Here is a 19,523-nt window from a genome sequence, read left to right on the forward strand (position 1 = left end):
CTTAGTTCACGGAAAGAAGATGTCATCAAAGCAGCACCATGTTAATAAGACCCAAAATGAGGTTTCCTTGCATCATTTCATTTCTCTTCTCTGCCCCTTCTATGAAATATATTAAATAATACACAACTAAGATGTTTCAGAATGTACAAAAGTCAGAAGCAAAGTAGTGGTCAGAGTGATTTTTATTTAGCATAGGGTTTACAGAGATGCAGTTACAATAATTCATCCAGTCACTGCTCTTTCATCCACTTTATATACCTTACAGATATTTTCTAACCTTTCTCAAAATTGCCAACCGTCCTGATTTTGCCGGAACAATCCTGGAAACTCAACCAGATGAGAGTCAGGCCTAGCCTTTGTAGAGGTTCCTCATGTGGAGTTTACGTAACGTAAAGTTGGTGCTCTAGATACACTGCTTGTCTTATTAGGCCTATATGATCTTTGCTATGGGCCCCTCTACTTTATATACACCACTGTGGTGTCAATGAAGAAAATAACCAAATAATTTGTATATAACATGAAAAGGTCCAGAAGACCTCAGCTACTGTAACCTCACTTAGTCACTTTTCCTCTTCACCACATAGAGAAAGTGTCTTGTGCAGGGATAAGGTCTCACCCTGAGGAGAATGAATGAATATAAAATTTGTATTAATGCACTCTGAATGGGGGGGTTCCACATTGTGCTATTAATGCCTGCATAAACCCCACAAAAGTGCTATCCATGGGCTACCACATGATAACGAGACCTCCCAACATCATGAAGAACCAGTTGTGGTTGATGTGTTGATTGCTTGGTTGCTTCACTGGATGAATGTACAAGAAAATATACTTTTTTATTGAAAATAAAGTTACTACATTTTTTGACTTCAAAACATGATCTTGTGTATTCTGCACATGATCTAGGACCCCGGACAAGTAGTAAGGCACATGTTTTGGTGTCAGAAAGGAGTTTTGTAGCCCCTCAGTCATTGGGTTCACTCTGGGGTTGGAGAAGTTATGGTTTCCGTCCCTCCGCCTGTATATACCTCCCTTGTATGCCCTTCTTCTATCATCCCTTTGTTCACTCGCCATAGCCAGCTTCCCCGATCATGAGTTAAAGAACATTGTAGTTCAATTCCACAGTCTGCGATATCTGTGTCCCAAGGGATTGGCGTCCCCTTTGAGTCCACTATTGTGAAGGATTTCATAAGAATCTGTAGAATAGATAGAATTTATAGACTTGTTAGTAACATGTAATAAACGAGGACTTCACAATGAAAGCAATATTAAAGGCTTCACTGGTGGCTGGATGTAAATTTTGAATGGTACAGCATTGTGCTGCTGTGATCAATGTGTAGTGTCCGCTGCTAGGTACTGCAGAACAGCTCTTATGCAAAGGAATAGGTGCTGTTCTTCAGTACCCGGAAGCTGGAGCTGTTCTTCAGTCCCATGCAACTACGTTCAAAGTGTATACCTTGCCAGCGCCAGCACCTCTAACAGCTAATCATTGGAAAGTACCAGTTCAATGATATTGATGTCCTAAGTAAGTTGACCAGCTTTGTGACACTTCAATTAACACTGTGGATTTGTTGGATTTTTCATCTTCCGTTCAACAGCAGATTTTGCTGTGGATTACCCATCACTCAGAAGCAAAATCTACAAGTTTTGACAAACGTGCAGTTTTCACAAAGTCTAAAAGCAAATCACTCTACTTACCTTGCCTGGCACTTACGTGGCTCCCTTTTATAGTCCCCCCGCTGGTCTCTGTACTAGTCAGCCTCCTGAGATGACGTATCATCCCATGTGACCACTGCAGCTAATCAGCAACAGCAGTCATTTTGGACAAGGCCTCATAATAGGAGAATAACGACCAATATGAGACCATGCATGGAAGCCATGTCTACACCAGGGAGGGTAAGTATAGTGATTTTTTTTAATATCTTACATGTTCCACTGTATTTTCCAAAGAAATCAGCAACAAAATCCATTCATTTTTGTGGGAATTTGCAGCTGCAGATTTTCCTGTGGATTATTGCGAAATTGCTGCAGAAAATTTGCTCTGCAGTTCTCCTATATGTGAACATACTGTCATGATCCAGACCGGGTTTTGAGTCCTGTCTTCCCTTTTCCCAGTCTGATCATGTCAGGGGTTAACTTTTCTCAGCCTCATTCTAATCTCAGGTATGCTATTTAGCCCCGCTGTGTCCTGCAGATCATGTCAGTTATAGTTTCTGCCTAGTGCTGCTGTAGCTGACTCTGATTTCTACGACTTGTCCTGCTGCATTCGCTGTCTGAACCCGTGTCTCTGTTTTCCCCTGTTCCCGTCTTGACTCAGTGTTTCCCTTTAGGGTGCAGATTCCCTGGTTTGACTTGGCGTGTATAATGACCTGTTTTGGTCATTTGTCTTTTGGCTTCTTCTCCCCTTGACTGTTACTGACCTCCTGGTTTGTCTCTGACCTCGAGTTTGCTTTTTCCTTTGGTACTGCGCTACAGTCTAGGATTTGACCCTGCTTGTTTTGACTATTCTGCTGCCACCTGTGGTAGCTTCACTGTCACACTACAGGTTAGCTCTGTTAGGCTACTTTTACACATCAGGTTTTTGCCGTCAGGCACAATCTGGCGAGTTTTGAAAAAAACTGATCCGTTTTTATTCTCATCGAGTTGTATTAGCGTTGGATTGTGCCTGATGACCACACGTTTCATCCATTTTTTTCTGGATCTGTAAAAAAGCTGTTTCTGGCGGACTGAGAAATCTCTCTCTCTCCATACCCTTACAATCAAACTGTTATTCCATAGTACTCTACCACTATCAAGACTATGCTCAGTTCAGGTTATGTGAACCCCATCAGTGCATGCACAAGGAACGTTCCCGGCACATGCACTGACCATATCCATAGTCCCCCAATTACACAACCGAGGGCAAAAGAGTGGACTATGGCAAAAACAGCATACTGTGAGGCTTTTTTTTTTTTTTAACATGGGAGTCAGTGGGTGACATATGCCACTGTGCGGCGTACCTGACTGCTGATCCCAACTGCCAGGTCTCCCAATTTGGTCCTCCCAGACTCCCAGATATGCAGTGTCTCTCCATTGAAGACCTTCAGATGGACTTTTATCCCTAAAACATATAAAATGAGATTATTAAGTTTGGCTGTACCAAAATAATAAAAAAGTGCAACATTTGTTTTGTCCAAGCACCACTGTTTTTTGTGATGCATTTATTAGGGCCGAAAACTCAAAATTGTCAATTTGCAGGTGCCATTTATATAAATGTGGTACAGTAAGTGCCATCTTGCCTTCTCAAGAAATTATCATTTTATGATTCTATTAAAGGGAATATTTACTTCTCGAACATTTATAGCATAGCCAGAGGATGTGTGAAAGATGAAGTCCCAGAAATAGCTAAGTATCTGAGATGCGAATATACCGTACATCAACTGTATGCAGGGGCTGTGCATGACCCAGGAATTCTCTTCTTTATGCATTGTACCCTCAGAAATTAGAAATATCTCAACTTACCATTGAACCAGCTGGGAGTAGTTGCGATTCCTCCGCTGAAGAGTGAGTCACTATGTAAACTCCAGGGTTCCATCTGACTGTCCCATGAATAAATCCCAGAACTTTTAGTGTCCAAAGTTGTCAGGGAGTCCTGCAATAATCAGTAAAAATAAAGATTGGTGGTTAATGAGCGTTTGTGATTGTATCTCAAGCCTGTGGGCAATAATACAAGAAAAATGGTCACTTGTACATTTACGATAGAGTAGTTTTTACTAAGTACCTTGCGACTGGGCAGAGGCTCCAGGCTGGTCTCACTCAGAAACATGTGCTCTTGTTCCTCAAGGGAGTAAGGTTGAGAAAGATTCTCCATGTACAGGTCTATGGAAAGAGGAATTCATCATCAAGCAGCAATATTTTGATCGTTACACAAGTATATATTGGTGTGTATATCCACCTTTTTTTTTAGAAAAATTGTGCCCTATCTATACCATATGTGACAGAGTCACTGGTGAAGTGATGGAGGGGAGATACATGTCACTGCGCATGATTGCGTCAGTGATGTGAAACCAGATTAGTTTCCTCCAGCATATACATAATGGGTTGGTTTTAGTGGTCATTCATAGAGCGGGAGGGAGAATGTCCATGTATCACCTCCTGAAAAACTGCCAGGACCTGTGTGATGTCAGAATCATGTGATCAGTCACATGATGGAGTCACAAAGTCAGGGCTTAAATGGCTTAGTGGCAGAGCTTCCAGTGTTCAGTGGTTCCTGGAGAGATAGGACTTCAGGGAGCTGTGTGCCCTAACTGAACTGTGTACATTGCTGCCTGTTAGCGGTCTGATCCCGCTAGGAAAAAGGACTGTGTTTTCTTTCTTTTGTTTCTTTGTTTTGCCCAGAGGGCTGTGTTTACTTTTAAGGTTGGTTTATGCTGCTACAATAAACCAAGTACTTTCTTAAAGAGACAGTGTTCCAGAGATACTTCTGTGTCCAGCTGAGTGAGGTGCTCTACCACACATATAATAGGCCATCAATATTGGATCATAGGTGTCTGACTCTCTGCACCTCCACTTATCAGCAACGTCCCCTCATTGTTTATACTGATCTTTTGGGCCAAGCTTTAAGCAGTGGGAGATTTTGGTATTTCTCCTTCATCCCATTGAAGTATTTGGGACAAAACAGCTATACCAAGCATGGGTGCTACTATAAGTACAGCATGTGTAATGGAAATAATGAAGGGAACATAGTTTGCGCAAAGCATCATTTTCAGAGCGTTACCTAGTTCTAGACGCTCAATCTCCATTTCACATGATATCCTGGCTTGTTCCAGACTTTTGTGACTTGTGAAGGAGGCATCTTCTGTTATCTGCTGAGTACTGTAGTCCTGAACAGTCATGGCTTCTTCATGAAAAGTCTTGAGCTGATAAGTGGAGACCTCCAGGACCTCTGTCACGGTGTGAGGAGGGAACATTCGAGGTTCTTTGTATTCTGTTTTATATGATGATTTCAGACCTCCAACTAGAAGAAAAAAGACTTGTAATTTATTAAAGCATTATATCTGGTATATGGTCTATGCAGGCAGGTCTTATTCTTTCTAATAGTGGCATGTTTAACCCCTTAGTGACAGAGCCAATTTGGTACTTAATGACCGAGCCAATTTTTACAATTCTGACCACTGTCACTTTATGAGGTTATAACTCTGGAACGCTTTATCGGATCCCGCTGATTCTGAGATTGTTTTTTCGTGACATATTGTACTTCAAGATAGTGGTAACATTTCTTCGATATTACTTGCGATTATTTATGAAAAAAACGGAAATATGGCGAAAATTTTTAAAATTTTGCAATTTTCAAACTTTGTATTTTTATGCCCTTAAATCAGAGAGATATGTCACGAAAAATAGTTAATAAATAACATTTCCCACATGTCCACTTTACATCAGCACAATTTTGGAAACAATTTTTTTTTTTGTTAGGGAGTTATAAGGGTTAAAAGTTGACCAGCAACTTCTCATTTTTACAACACCATGGTTTTTTTAGGGACCACATCACCTTTGAAGTCATTTTGAGGGGTCTATATGATAGAAAATAACCAAGTGTGACACCATTCTAAAAACTGCACCCCTCAAGCTGCTCAAAACCACATTCAAGAAGTTTATTAACCCTTTACGTACTTCACAGGAACTGAAACAATGTGGAAGAAAAAAATGAACATTTAACTTTTTTTTGCAAACATTTTACTTCAGAACCATTTTTTTTAATTTTCACAAGTGTAAAAACAGAAATTTAACCACAAATTTTGTTGTGCAATTTCTCCTGAGTACGCCGATACCCCATATGTGGAGGTAAACCACTGTTTGGGCGCACCGCAGAGCTTGGAAGTGAAGGAGCGCCGTTTGACTGTTTCAATGCAGAATTGGCTGGAATTGAGATCGGACGCCATGTCGCGTTTGGAGAGCCCCTAATGTGCCTAAACAGTGGAAACCCCCCACAAGTGACACCATTTTGGAAACTAGACCCCTTAAGGAACTTATCTAGATGTGTGGTGAGCACTTTGAACCCCCAAGTGCTTCACAGAAGTTTATAACGTAGAGCCGTGAAAATAAAAAATCGCATTTGTTTTCACAAAAAATGATTTTTTCGCCCACAAATTCTTATTTTCACAAGGGTAACAGGAGAAATTAGACCACAAAAGTTGTTGTGCAATTTCCCCTGAGTACGTCGATACCCCATATGTGGGGGTAAACCACTGTTTGGGCGCACCGCAGAGCTTGGAAGTGAAGGAACACCGTTTGACTTTTTCAATGCAGAATTGGCTGGAATTGAGATCGGATGCCATGTCGCGTTTGGAGAGCCCCTGATGTGCCTAAACAGTGGAAACCCCCCACACGTGATACCATTTTGGAAACTAGACCCCTTAAGGAACTTATCTAGATGTGTGGTGAGCACTTTGAACCCCCAAGTGCTTCACAGAAGTTTATAACGTAGAGCCGTGAAAATAAAAAATCGCATTTTTTCTACAAAAATGATCTTTTTGCCCCCAAAGTTTTATTTTCACAAGGGTAACAGGAGAAATTAGACCACAAAAGTTGTTGTGCAATTTCTCCTGAGTACGTCGATACCCCATATGTGGGGGTAAACCACTGTTTGGGCGCACCGCAGAGCTTGGAAGAGAAGGAGTGTCGTTTTACTTTTTCAATGTAGAATTGGCTGGAATTGATATCGGACGCCATGTCACGTTTGGAGAGCCCCTGATGTGCCTAAACAGTGGAAACCCCCCACAAGTGATACCATTTTGGAAACTAGACCCCTTAAGGAACTTATCTAGATGTTTGGTGAGCACTTTAAACCCCCAGGTGCTTCACAGAAGTTTATAACGTAGAGCCGTGAAAATAAAAAAAATCGCATTTTTTCTACAAAAATGATCTTTTTGCCTCCAAATTTTTATTTTACCAAGGGTAACAGGAGAAAATGGACCCCAGAAGTTGTTGTAAAATTTGTCCTGAGTACGCCGACACCCCATATGTGGGGGTAAACCACTGTTTGGGCGCATGGCTGAGCACGGAAGCAAAGGAGCGCCATTTGACTTTTCAATGCAAAATTGACTGGAATTGAGATCGGACGCCATGTCGCGTTTGGAGAGACCCTGATGTGCCTAAACAGTAGAAACCCCCCAAAAGTGACCCCATTTTGGAAACTAGACCCCCCATGGAACTTATCTAGATGTGTAGTGAGAACTTTGAATGCCCAAGTGCATCACAGAAGTTTATAATGCAGAGTCGTGAAAATAAAAAATATATTTTTTTTTAACAAAAGATTTTTTAGCCCCCAAGTTTTTATTTTCACAAGGGTAACAAGAGAAATTGGACCCCAAAAGTTGTTGTCCAATTTGTCCTGAGTATGCTGGTACCCCATATGTGGGGGTAAACCACTGTTTGGGCGCATGGCTGAGCTCGGAAGGGAAGGAGCGCTGTTTTGGAATGCAGACTTTGATAGAATTGTCTGCTGGCGTTATGTTGCGTTTGCAGAGCCACTGATGTACCTAAACAGTAGAAACCCCCCACAAGTGACCCCATTTTGGAAACTAGACCCCCCAAGGAACTTATCTAGATATGTGGTGAGAACTTTGAATGCCCAAGTGCTTCACAGAAGTTTATAATGCAGAGTAGTGAAAATAGAAAATATTTTTTTTTCCACAAAAAAGATTTTTTAGCCCCCAAGTTTTATTTTCACAAGGGTAACAAGAGAAATTGGACACCAATATTTGTTCTCCAATTTGTCCTGAGTATGCTGGTGCCCCATATGTGGGGGTAAACCACTGTTTGGGCACACGGCAGAGCTCGGAATAGAAGGAGCGCCATTTTGGAATTCAGACTTTGATAGAATTGTCTGTGGGTGTTATGTTGCGTTTGCAGAGCCCCTGATGTACCTAAACAGTAGAAACCCCCCACAAGTGACCAAATTTTGAAAACTAGACCCCCTAAGGAACTTATCTAGATATGTGGTGAGAACTTTGAATGCTCAAGTGCTTCACAGAAGTTTATAATGTAGAGTAGTGAAAATAAAAAATATTTTTATTCCCACAAAAAAAGATTTTTAGCCCCCAAGTTTTTATTTTCACAAGGGTAACAGGAGAAATTGGACCCCAAAAGTTGTTGTCCAATTTATCCCGAGTACGCTGATGCCCCATATGTGGGGGTAAACCACTGTTTGGGCGCACGGCAGAGCTCAGAAGGGAGGGAGCACCATTTGACTTTTTTAGCGCAAAATTGTCTGTCGTGTTTGGAGACCCCCTGATGTACCTAAACAGTGGAAACCCCCCAATTCTAACTCCAACCCTAACTCCAGCACACCCCTAACCCTAATCTCAACCCGGTCCATAATCCTAATCACAACCCTAACGATAATCACAACCCTAACCCCAAAACAGCCCTAATCTCAACTCTAACCATAACCCTAATCAAAACCCTAAATCCAACACACCCCTAACCCTAATCTCGACCCTAACCTCAAACCTAACCCTAATCCCAATACACCCCTAACCATAATCCCAACCCTAACCTTAACCCTAATCCCAACCCTAACCCTAATCCCAACCCTAATCCCAAACGTAACCCTAATCCCAACCGTAACCCTAATACCAACCCTAATCCAAACCCTAACCCTAATCCCAACTCTATCCCTAACTTTAGCCCCAACCCTAACCCTAATTTTAGTCCCAACCCTAGCCCTAACCCTAACTTTAGCCCCAATCTTAACCCTAACCCTAGCCCTAACTTTAACCCTAACCCTAAGGCTACTTTCACACTTGCGTCGTGTGGCATCCGTCACAATCCGTCGTTTTGGACAAAAAACGGATCCTGAAAATGTGCCCACAGGATGCCTTTTTTGCCCATAGAATTGTATTACCGACGGATGGCCACACGTCGCGTCCATCGTGCACTGGATCCGTTGTGTTTTGGCGGACCGTCGTCACAAAAAAAGTTCAATGTAACCTTTTTTTTGTACGTCGCGTCCGCCATTTCCGCGCATGCGTGGCCGTAACTCTGCCCCCTCCTCCCCAAGACATAGACTGGGCAGCGGATGCGTTGAAAAACTGCATCCACTGCCCACGTTGTGCACAATGTTCACAACGTGCGTCGGTACATCGGGCTGATGCATTGCGACCGCCCCGTACCGACGCAAGTGTGAAAGAAGCCTAAGGCTACTTTCACACTAGCGTCGTACTCGGCCCATCGCAGTGTGTCGGGCCGACGTACCGACGCTAGCGTTGTAAGCACCGCACAACGGGTGCAGAGGATGCTGTTTTTTCAACGCATCCGCTGCCCCATTGTGAGGTGCGGGGAGGCGGGGGCGGAGTTCCGGGCGCGCATGCGCGGTCGGAAATGGCGGACACGTCGCACAAAAAAGTTACATGTAGCGTTTTTTTGTGCCGACGGTCCGCCAAAGCACGACGCATCCGTCGCACGACGGATGCGACGTGTGGCAATCCGTCGCAATGTGTCGCTAATGCAAGTCAATGGAGAAAAAAACGCATCCTGCAAGCACTTTTGCAGGATGCGTTTTTTCTCCAACTACGCATTGCGACGGAAGCCAAAAAACACTAGTGTGAAAGTAGCCTAACCCTAACCCTAGCCCTAACCCTAAATTTAGCCCCAACCCTAGCCCTAACCCTAGCCCTAACCCTAACCCTAACCCTAACCCTAGCCCTAACCCTAACCCTAGCCCTAACCCTAGCCCTAACCCTAATTTTAGCCCCAACTCGTCTCTCCTGCCGGCCGGCAGATGGCAGCAGATGGCGGGCGCACTGCGCATGCGCCCGCCATTTTCTTTGCAGAGGAAGAAGCCGGCCGGCAAGAGGAGACGCAGGAGGACTCAGGGACACCGGGTGAGTATGATAGGGTCCCCGAATCCCCCTATTTCTCTGTCCTCTGATGTGCGATCACATCAGAGGACAGAGAATTACAGATCGCTTTTTTTTTTTTTTTGCGGTTGCCGGTAAACAGTTAATTACCGGCGATCGCAAAGCAGGGGTCGGTAAAAACCGACCCCGATCATGTTCTTTGGGGTCTCGGCTACCCCCGGCAGCCGAGACCCCAAAGATCTTCCGGGTGCCGGGCGGCGGGCGCACTGCGCATGCGCCCGCCATTTTTTCCTGGAATAAAGATGGCGGCGCCCATCGGGAGCCACGAGGAGCACCGGGGGAGATAGGTGAGTATTGGGGGGCTATTGGGGGCCATCGGGGACACTATTTCTCTGTCCTCCGATGTGCGATCACATCGGGGGACAGAGAAATTAAATGGCAAATCGCGTTTTTTTTGTTGTTGTTGCGACCGCCAGTAAACGGTTAATTACCGGCGATTGCAACTCGGGGGTCGGTAAAAACCCCCCGAATCATGTTCTCTGGGGTCTCGGCTACCCTCGGCAACCGAGACCCCAGAGAAAATCCGACTCTGGGGGGCGCTATTCACTTTTTCCATAGCGCCGTTAATTAACGGCGCTGTGGTTTAAGTACCCTTAACTGCCGCCGTTAAAAGGCGTATCGGCGGTCGTTAATTGGTTAATACATAGATTCCTTTCTCAGAATTAATGTTGCTTCTACGTATTAAAGGGAATCTGTCACCAGGTTTTTGCTATGTAATCTGAGAGCAGCGAGACGTTAGGGCTGAAACTCTGATTCCAGCAATATATCACTTAATGAGCTTAACTGACACAATCGCTGTTTTTTTTTGTTGGTGATCTACCGATTCTCTGAATGCTGATCTCTGTATAATCCCACCCACACCACTCATTGGCATACTGTGCATAGGGGGAAAGCTGCTAATCAGTGCTGGGGCGGAGTTACACAGAGCAGTTGACTAAGAGGCACAAGACACCTAGTCCTGTAGTGATAATCTTCTGCCGATAAAACACTGATTTTAATAAACACACAACCTAGTAAGTGACACATCGCTGGAATCAGGGTCTCTGCCCCTACTTTATGCTACTCTCAGATTAAAAATCTGAGACATATTCCCTTTAACAGCATGTAGTCTCATGCTATGGTTTACCTGTTTTCATATCAACTAAGCATTAGTACAGTGCTTACTTTTTTGAATTGCAGTTTCCACTTTTTGGATGAGATCGACCGCATCTGGTCTGCTAGTAGGATCCTTCTGCAGTCCATCCACTATGAGACTGCAGGTTAGATAGTTACAGCTTGGGGGTATTTCTTGCAATGGTGGTGGTTCCGTGGCAATCTAAAGACAGAAAAAGAATAGCGAGCTACATTACTATATGTATGAGCTACCCACATGATAGAAGATAACTGTAAGTTCTCTGGTGGTCCGATTTGTATTCGTGGGATCACTGGATAGTCACAGAGGCCCATCAGTTATACATTTATCACATTCATCAGTTATATGGATAAGTGATAAATAAAACCATTTACAAAATAAATCTTTAAGGCATCATTTCAAACAGAAAAAGTTTAGAAGATTTTTCAATTACATTCCATAGCACTAATCCTGCTTTACAGAATGTTTGGCACTCCAGAGCTGTATTTTCTATTTTCTTGGCTTCATATTGGAAATCTCCCAGCATTCTGTGCTGGATTAAAGGCTATACATCTCCTGCTCTGGTGATTTGCTTTCTGGGAAGTGTTGCCATTGTAGAGTGATCTGATATCAGAAACACTGACTGACCCTTTGCATTGTAGAAGATCAGCTAAGCTGCTAGAGATGGGTCAGTTTGTTAGCTGGATTCAATTACAATGAGCAGAATTGTGATTGCAGCTCTGGAGTATAATAGAAGCTGTAATTCTGGATCGGCACAAGGTAAGTTATTCAGTCGATTTTCAGACTTGATGTTTTGTAATATGAAATGGTTACATAGCCTTCATTGCTCAGTATGACTTATTGTCTGATATTTATATAGTGGACTTACCTTCAGACATAAGGGTGCTTTGTGGGTACGGCTCCACGGATGCCAGCCATTCAACATGTGAAGAAGCATGCAACATGTACTCCACACATCCATTTTTGTGTCACAAGGTTCCCCACGCACAAGTTCAGGGGCCATGTGTGTTTCAGTGCCTGGGACATAGTCACCTATGGGACACAATAGTACAATTACTATGTTCTCATTTTAGCCAAACATGTAATAATTTTATCTTCACTCTAATTAAATATACCGTACTTTCTAATCTCTTGCTCATTTTCACACACTTGCATGATGTGATGTCAGATTGTATCTGGCAGCAGAAAAGAACTTAACGCCTATTTACTAGACAGGTGCTAACTTATATATTGGTGGGGGTCCGACTGCTGAGAACCCCACCGATGGACAGACATGAGTAGTTTGATCCCGAATAGAATGGAACAGCAGTGTTCATACCTGACTGCCACTCTATGCCACTTGAGAATGACCATGGCCGCTCTATGACACTTGAGCATGACCACGGCTGCTCTATGCCACACGAACATGACCACGGTCGCTTTATGCCACTCGAGCATGACCACAGCCCTTCTATGCTACTCGAGCATGACCACTGCCATTCTATGCCACTAGAGCATGACCACTGTCACTGTATGCCACTCAAGCATGACCACTGCCCCTCTATTCTAACAAGAAGCTCCCCTTTTTGCCAGTCGGTGTGAATCCTGTAGAAAGGTGATAACTTCTTCTCAGTTAGAAAACTCCTTTACAAAGAATCTGTCACCAGGTTTTTGCCACCTAACCTGAGAGCAGCATAATGTAAAGACAGAGACCCTGAGCCCGGTGATGTATCCTTTACTGGGCTGCTTGCTGTAGTTTTTATAAAATCACTGCTGTATCAGCAGTAAGCCTGCTGCCATGTTGTCCTCCATATTCACCCAAACAACCACCAGCTTTCTGCCTATGCACAGTGTACATAGAGCTGTGAATCAATAGTGTGGGCGTGGCTATACAGAGCTCAGTATTCAGAGAAATGGTAAATCTGTAGCCGATAAAATAGTGGTTTTATCAAAACTCTGGCAAGCAGTCCAGTAAGTGACACCACTAAAATCAGGGTCTCTGCCTCTATATCACACTGCTCTCTGATGGGGTAGGTAAAAGCTAGTGACACAGTCCCTTTAAACACTCAACTAATAGTATAGACTGAGCATGAATGTTTATTAGGCGGTCGGAGGGATGGCAGTCAACTTGTATTTCAATAGTTACATAATTTTCTTTCACTGGTGAGGTTCTTCTAGTTTGTTTTCTAGTCATTTTTCAGTATTTTTTTTTCTATTTCGTGATTTGCATTTTTTTTTATCACTGCCACCTACCTGTCAATAACTGTGTCTTGCAACCTCCAGGAGGCAATTGTGCTGCATGCCCGAAATCACACAAATATGCTGTTTTTCCATTATCAGTCAGGAGTACATTGTCCGCTGTAAAGAGAAAGTTTTCATAGAAGAAATTAGGCAGAAATAGGAGAATACAAGAAAGAGCAATTAAAAATGTCTTTCTCTCATTAGTAAATAGCAAGTCCATCTGTGCGCTACAGTACTATTCATTTCAACGGAGAGATGTCATCAGGAAATCACAAAACCTAAAGGCCCCCAAAACAGTAAAGTCGGTCAAAGTGACCGCTGTTTTCGGTAACACCAGCCATCTCTGATGTGTGCAGGGACCAACAGATGATATTGGGGGAGAAATGTGGCCTGTGGCTTTCTTCCCTCTCCGCATGCATAGACATGAACACTAGGCCTAGAGAGCTGTGTATGATTAGCAAGCAGTCAGAAGACAGTTCCTTGAATATCTCTTGTGTTAGTGTTTGGACACCTTTTAAGCTGAAGGAGCCCAAAACTTGAAGAAACACTAGCAATACATCTCAGCTCAACAATAATGCCTTCTAACCTCTCAGAGGAGAGTAAAGATAAGTGTAATAAAACTTCAAGAGACCAAGACTAAAATGAGATACTGACCTTTTATGTCTCCATGGAGTATATTGGAAGCATGAAGATGTTTCAGGCCTTGCAGCACTTGTCCTGTATAATATAAGGCCCAATCCTCTGCCAAGAAACCACTTCTTTTGATCAGCTGGCCCAAAGATCCACCTAAAAAACATCGACACAAATTTGTTCCAAGGTTTTTCAGTAGCTTTTTGTAGCACACAATGCAAAACAAGCCTAATCCACAACGTACAGAACAGTGAACGCTGCCTATTAAAAGGAAAACTATGGTAGATCACCCTCCACCAGCTGTGATGAATCTGAGAGTCCGTGATCAGCGACCATGCAGACGCTCGATACAAGGTAGAAGGAGAAATGATCCAGCTCCGTGTATGCAGGATGTCAATGAAACAAGCAAATTCTTTATGCCAAATGATTTCAAAGTAGGTAGGTATCCAGTAGATGTTTGTAGGTGTATACACCTGAATCCATAGTAGAAGAAAAAGGGGCAACATGGGGAAAGAATATAATCATCAGACGTGTTTCGAACATACCAAGTTTTAAGAACATGTGTTGTTCGAAACGCATCTGGTAATTATATTATTTCCCCATGTTTCCTCTTTTTCTTCTACTATGGATTAAGGTGTATACCTACGAACATCTACTGGACACCTACCTACTTTTAAAGCGATTGGAATAAAGAATTTACTTGTTTTATTGACATCCAGCATGCCGAGAGCTGGATCATTTCTCCGTCTACGTATCTTGGTTAGGCAGTACTATACACCTGCATATATATATATATATATATATATATATATATATATATATATATATATATATATATATTCACACAGCAGTATTTTTGATCGGTATTTACCATAAAAAGTTTATTAACTCCTTAACTCCTGGAGCTTTTTTCCGTTTTGCGTTTTCGTTTTTCGCTCCTCTCCTTCCCAGAGCCATAACTTTTTTATTTTTCCAGTAATATGGGCATGTAAGGGCTTATTTTTTATGGGACGAGTTGTACTTTTGAACGACACCATTGGTTTTACCACGTCATGTACTAGAAAACAGGAAAAAAATTCCAAGTGTGGTGAAATTGCAAAAAAAGTGCAATCCCACACTTTTTGTTTTTTGTTTGGCTTTTTTGCTAGGTTCACCAAATGCTAAAACTGACCTGCCATTATGATTCTCTATGTCATTACGAGTTCATCGACACCAAACATGTCTAGGTTATTTTTTGTCTAAGTGGTGAAAAAATTCCAAACTTTGCTAAAAAAAAAGAAAAAAAAAGATGCGCAATTTTCCGAGACCCGTAGCGTCTCCATTTTTCATGATCTGGGGTTGGGTGAGGGCTTATTTTTTGTGTGCCAAGCTGAGATTTTTAGTGATGCCATTTTGGTCTAGATACGTTCTTTTGATCACCCGTTATTGTATTTTAATGCAATGTGACAGCGACCAAAAAAACGAAATTCTGGAGTTTTGAATTTTTTCTCACTACGCTGTTTAGCGATCAGATTAATCCTTTTTTTATTGATAGATCGGGCGATTCTTGAACGCAGTGATACCAAATATATGTAGGTTTGATTTTTTTTTTATTGTTTTATTTTGAATGGGGCGAAAGGGGGGGTGATTTAAATTTTTTTATTTTTTTCATATTTTTAAAAACATTTTTTTTTGCTGTTGCCATGCTTCAATAGCCTCCATGGAAGGCTAGAAGCTGGCATAGCCTGATCGGCTCTGACACATAGAGGCGATGCTCAGATCGCCCCTATGTAGCTGAATTACAGCATTGCTATGAGCGCCGACCACAGGGTGGCGCTCACAGCAATCTGGCATCAACAACCATAGAGTTCTCCAGGAGACCTTTGGTTGTCATGCCGATGTGCCGCTGACTCCCAATCACGTGACAGGGGTCAGCGTTGAGCGCATTTCTTGCTGGATGGCCGGAAGTGCTTGCTAAATGCCGCTGTCAGAGTTTTACAGCGGCATTTAACTAGTTAATAGGCACAGGCGGATCGCAATTCCGTCCACGCCTATGGCGGGCACATGTGAGCCGCAGCCCGCATCACAGCGGGGGTTCTGCCATCGGACGTACTATTCCGTCCGATGGCAGAAATGGGTTAAATGAAAGGAGGAGTTACCAGTGTGAGACATGTAATGACTGACAGTCTGCTCTCCTGCTTTACATGTCTCATACTGGTAACGCCTCCTTTCATTTATAATAATCTCTGTAGGCAGATTCCCAGTGAGATCACTGTCTGGCCCATAGATCTTATCTGCTTATTTACAAATTTAAAAAAAATAGATTTCTCTGGAATAAGACATTGGATCGCAGATATCAAGGTATCATGTTATTCAGCTTCCTATGACCTACATGCCCATATAGACAATGGTTGATCCTACTGACAGATTCCCTTTAAATAAAACCGCCTGTCTCTTTGTGATAATGTCCCTTTAAAAAAGGCTGATAAATGTTTATGACTCACTAGATTTCAGCGGTGATTCATTTTGTTATCTAGCAGTTAATACATAATAAACCAGTAACTAAGTGTTTATCTGTGTCTGGTTCATAGGTTAAACTGACACTACAAGAAATCGGTAATAATCTGACTTATAGTCCTGTGTACTGTCTTGTAGTCTACTTCTGCTGTATATAAACGTTAAAGATTGAGACCCATTTAGACAAACCGATAATTGTGAATGAGCATTCCTAAGAATTATCGGCCTGTTGAAACAAACCGGCAATCACTTGTTGCATGAGCAAAATGCTCATTCATCAGGGGTGGTGGTTTTCAAGCGAGCTTAAAAATCATAATTTTCAGCTGCACCCAGTCCTGTGTAAACAAGTGATGTGCTGCAATAAACAGATATTAACCATTTTTTAGTGTGCTTGGAAGTGCGGCCATCCTGTCTAAGCAGACCAGTAAATGACCACTGATTTACTTGACAAAATCAGAAAGCAAGCAGGTGAACAAAATGCAAGACAAGGTCAGAAAACAGGATATGCTCATTAGCACAAAGGCACAATGGATCCGAAAGACCAGGTCTGAGCTGAACTAAGTAACTGGCAGCTGGGGCTGTCTTCAGTGTTTATAAAGTAAGGAATCCCAGCCATGGCTCCCAGCAGAGAGCTAATTACATTACCAGCTTGCTGCAGCAAAACACAAGTGGACCAGAAAGGAACAACTAGTCTCAGCAATCTAAAAGCTAAACTGCCACATACTGTCAACGTCCAGCAGTAACCGCGATATTAGTGCAGTGCTGCCTAGTGATCAAGGCAGGATCTGCACTAGTATGTTCAGACATGGATGTGGAAAAAGGGGGTTTAAGTGTTATATAAGATATTGGCTGTGACCGGGCTGCAGCCCCTCAGTATCTGTAAAATGGTAGACAATGATACATCTTTAGTAAATCTGGGGAAAAGAGAGGTCGGCAGCACAAATGACTTTGCATGAAAAGTTCTGTGCATGAGTATCTAACCACCGTGAAGTTGTTACTGGCAGTATGCTTTACATCTTACGTAGTAGTAAGGGTCACATTTTCTATTAGATACAATATGCTATGCCTATGGATGAAGAAAACCTTTGAAACAAGTGGGTTTTTTTGGTTTGTTTTTTAATTATTCCATGCTATAAAACATTCAGAACAGGCAACATTTGATGCAATGACTTAAGTATTTTGGCATTTAGCCTTAGTGATAGTTTATAAAATCCCTTACAAACAGCTAACCAAGGCCTCCACATATTTCAACTTGTCTTGCTTATAAAGAAGATTGTTGGCAGTCTTGAATGAAACCTACCATCCATAAGCTTCATAAACACAGTGATGCAGGGTCCTTCTCGGACTGCCCCATACACTGGGACTATTTTTTCAGAATTGACAGCCAGGCAGCATGTCAGCTCCTCGTGTCGAAAACTGTTAACATTAATCTGAAAAAAGGAAGATGAGAAGAAAAATTTGTACCTGAAGCAAGTGAACAAATGTAAACTTGTATTTCATATTTGCACAAAGGCAAGTGTTTAGACCACATGAATATGCCTATGATTTGTGATATTCGTGTATGGAATAGTCACCCTTATTTTGAATTGCAAAAAAGGAGAATCAGCACACAAAACTTGGCGCAAGGATATTTCTATAAATCCCATTCACTTTGCTTGAATTGTAAAATTCAGCATTTTTTAGGCCGGCGTCACACTTGGCGTAAGACAATACGCTATGTATTATACGTCCGTACTACGGCCGTAATACGGAGAAATGTTCCCAAAATATTGATCCGTAGTCAGGGTGTTTCAGCGTATTTTGCGCATGCCATCCTCCGTATGTAATCCGTATGGCATCCGTACTGCGAGATTTTCGCGCAGGCTTGCAAAACAGACATCTAATGGATTTATGTGCTCAAATGTTTGGGAAAACATATATACAGTGTATATATATATATATATATATATATATATATATATGTCATTGAGACACATATATATATATTCTGTATTTAGATTTCATTCAGCGCGATATCTGTGAACAGCCGGTAATTCAATTGCCGGCTTTTCATTTCTCCTGCACAAACCCGACAGGATATGAGACATGGTTTACATACAGTAAACCATCTCATATCCCCTCTTTTTTTGCATATTCCACACTACTAATAGTAGTGTGTATGTGCAAAATTTCAGCACTGTAGCTGGTAAAATAAAGGGTTAAATGGCGGAAAAAATTGGCGTGGGCTCCTGCGCAATTTTCTCCGCCAGAGAAATTATTTGACGCCTCTCCATTATTAATCTGGCTTAATGTCACCTTACAATAGCAAGGTGGCATTAACCCTTCATTACCCCATATCCCACCGCTACACGGGAGTGGGAAGAGAGTGGCCAAGTGCCAGAATAGGCGCATCTTCCAGATGTGCCTTTTCTGGGGTGGCTGGGGGCAGATGTTTTTAGCCACGGGGGGGCCAATAACCATGGACCCTCTCCTGGCTATTAATATCTGCCCTCAGTCACTGGCTTTAACATTCTGGCGGAGAAAATTGCGCGGGAGCCCACGCCAATTTTTTCCGCCATTTAACCCTTTATTTTAGCAGCTACAGCGCTGAAATTTTGCACATACACACTACTAACATTAGTAGTGTGGAATATGCAAAAAAAGAGGGGATATGAGATGGTTTACTGTATGTAAACCATGTCTCATATCCTGTCGGGTTTGTGCAGGAGAAATGAAAAGCCGGCAATTGAATTACCGACTTTTCACTAACACCGCTGCGTATTTCTCGCAAGTCACACTGCTGGTCCGTGTGTAATCCGTATTTTTCTCGCCCCCATAGACTTTCATTGGCGATTTTTTTTTGCGCAATACGCTGACAAACGCAGCATGCTGCGATTTTGTACGGCCGTAGAAAGCCGTATAATACTGAACCGTAATATACGGCTGATAGGAGCAGACCCATTGAGAATAATTGTGCCGTATGTTATGCGAGTTTTACGGACGTAGTTTCTGCGCTCTTACGTTCGTAAAACTCGCCAGTGTGACGCCGGCCTTACTTAGCGAAAATATACATCACCAAAAACTCATCATGGGAACTTATCCTAATAAAGGGATGCCGTGAGTCCACCAAAGTGCTCCTTGCAGCCGCTATTTTATAGCCATATAAC

General features: G+C 42.5%; 1 protein-coding gene across 3 annotated transcripts in view; it reads right to left on the minus strand.

The window, feature by feature from the left end:
- Positions 1-165: 165 nt before the first annotated feature.
- The window catches only part of MAP3K14 (mitogen-activated protein kinase kinase kinase 14), a 36,174-nt gene continuing 16,816 nt past the window's right edge, over positions 166-19,523 (minus strand). For 2 of the 3 annotated variants that reach the window (XM_077252660.1, XM_077252659.1), the window contains exons 7-16: positions 17,678-17,807; positions 13,906-14,037; positions 13,264-13,368; positions 11,900-12,063; positions 11,064-11,214; positions 4,754-4,993; positions 3,758-3,855; positions 3,499-3,628; positions 2,997-3,097; positions 167-1,193 (exon numbers count right to left, since the gene is read on the minus strand). In XM_077252660.1, coding sequence (XP_077108775.1) covers positions 975-1,193; positions 2,997-3,097; positions 3,499-3,628; positions 3,758-3,855; positions 4,754-4,993; positions 11,064-11,214; positions 11,900-12,063; positions 13,264-13,368; positions 13,906-14,037; positions 17,678-17,807 — 1,470 coding nt within the window. In that variant the 3' untranslated portion in view covers positions 167-974. Of the gene's footprint in view, positions 1,194-2,996; positions 3,098-3,498; positions 3,629-3,757; positions 3,856-4,753; positions 4,994-11,063; positions 11,215-11,899; positions 12,064-13,263; positions 13,369-13,905; positions 14,038-17,677; positions 17,808-19,523 lie in introns of all 3 variants that reach the window. The other variant, XM_077252658.1, reaches the window with a different exon arrangement.

The sequence above is a fragment of the Ranitomeya variabilis genome, chromosome 4, assembly GCF_051348905.1.
Source record: "Ranitomeya variabilis isolate aRanVar5 chromosome 4, aRanVar5.hap1, whole genome shotgun sequence".
In the NCBI taxonomy this organism is placed as follows: domain Eukaryota; kingdom Metazoa; phylum Chordata; class Amphibia; order Anura; family Dendrobatidae; genus Ranitomeya; species Ranitomeya variabilis.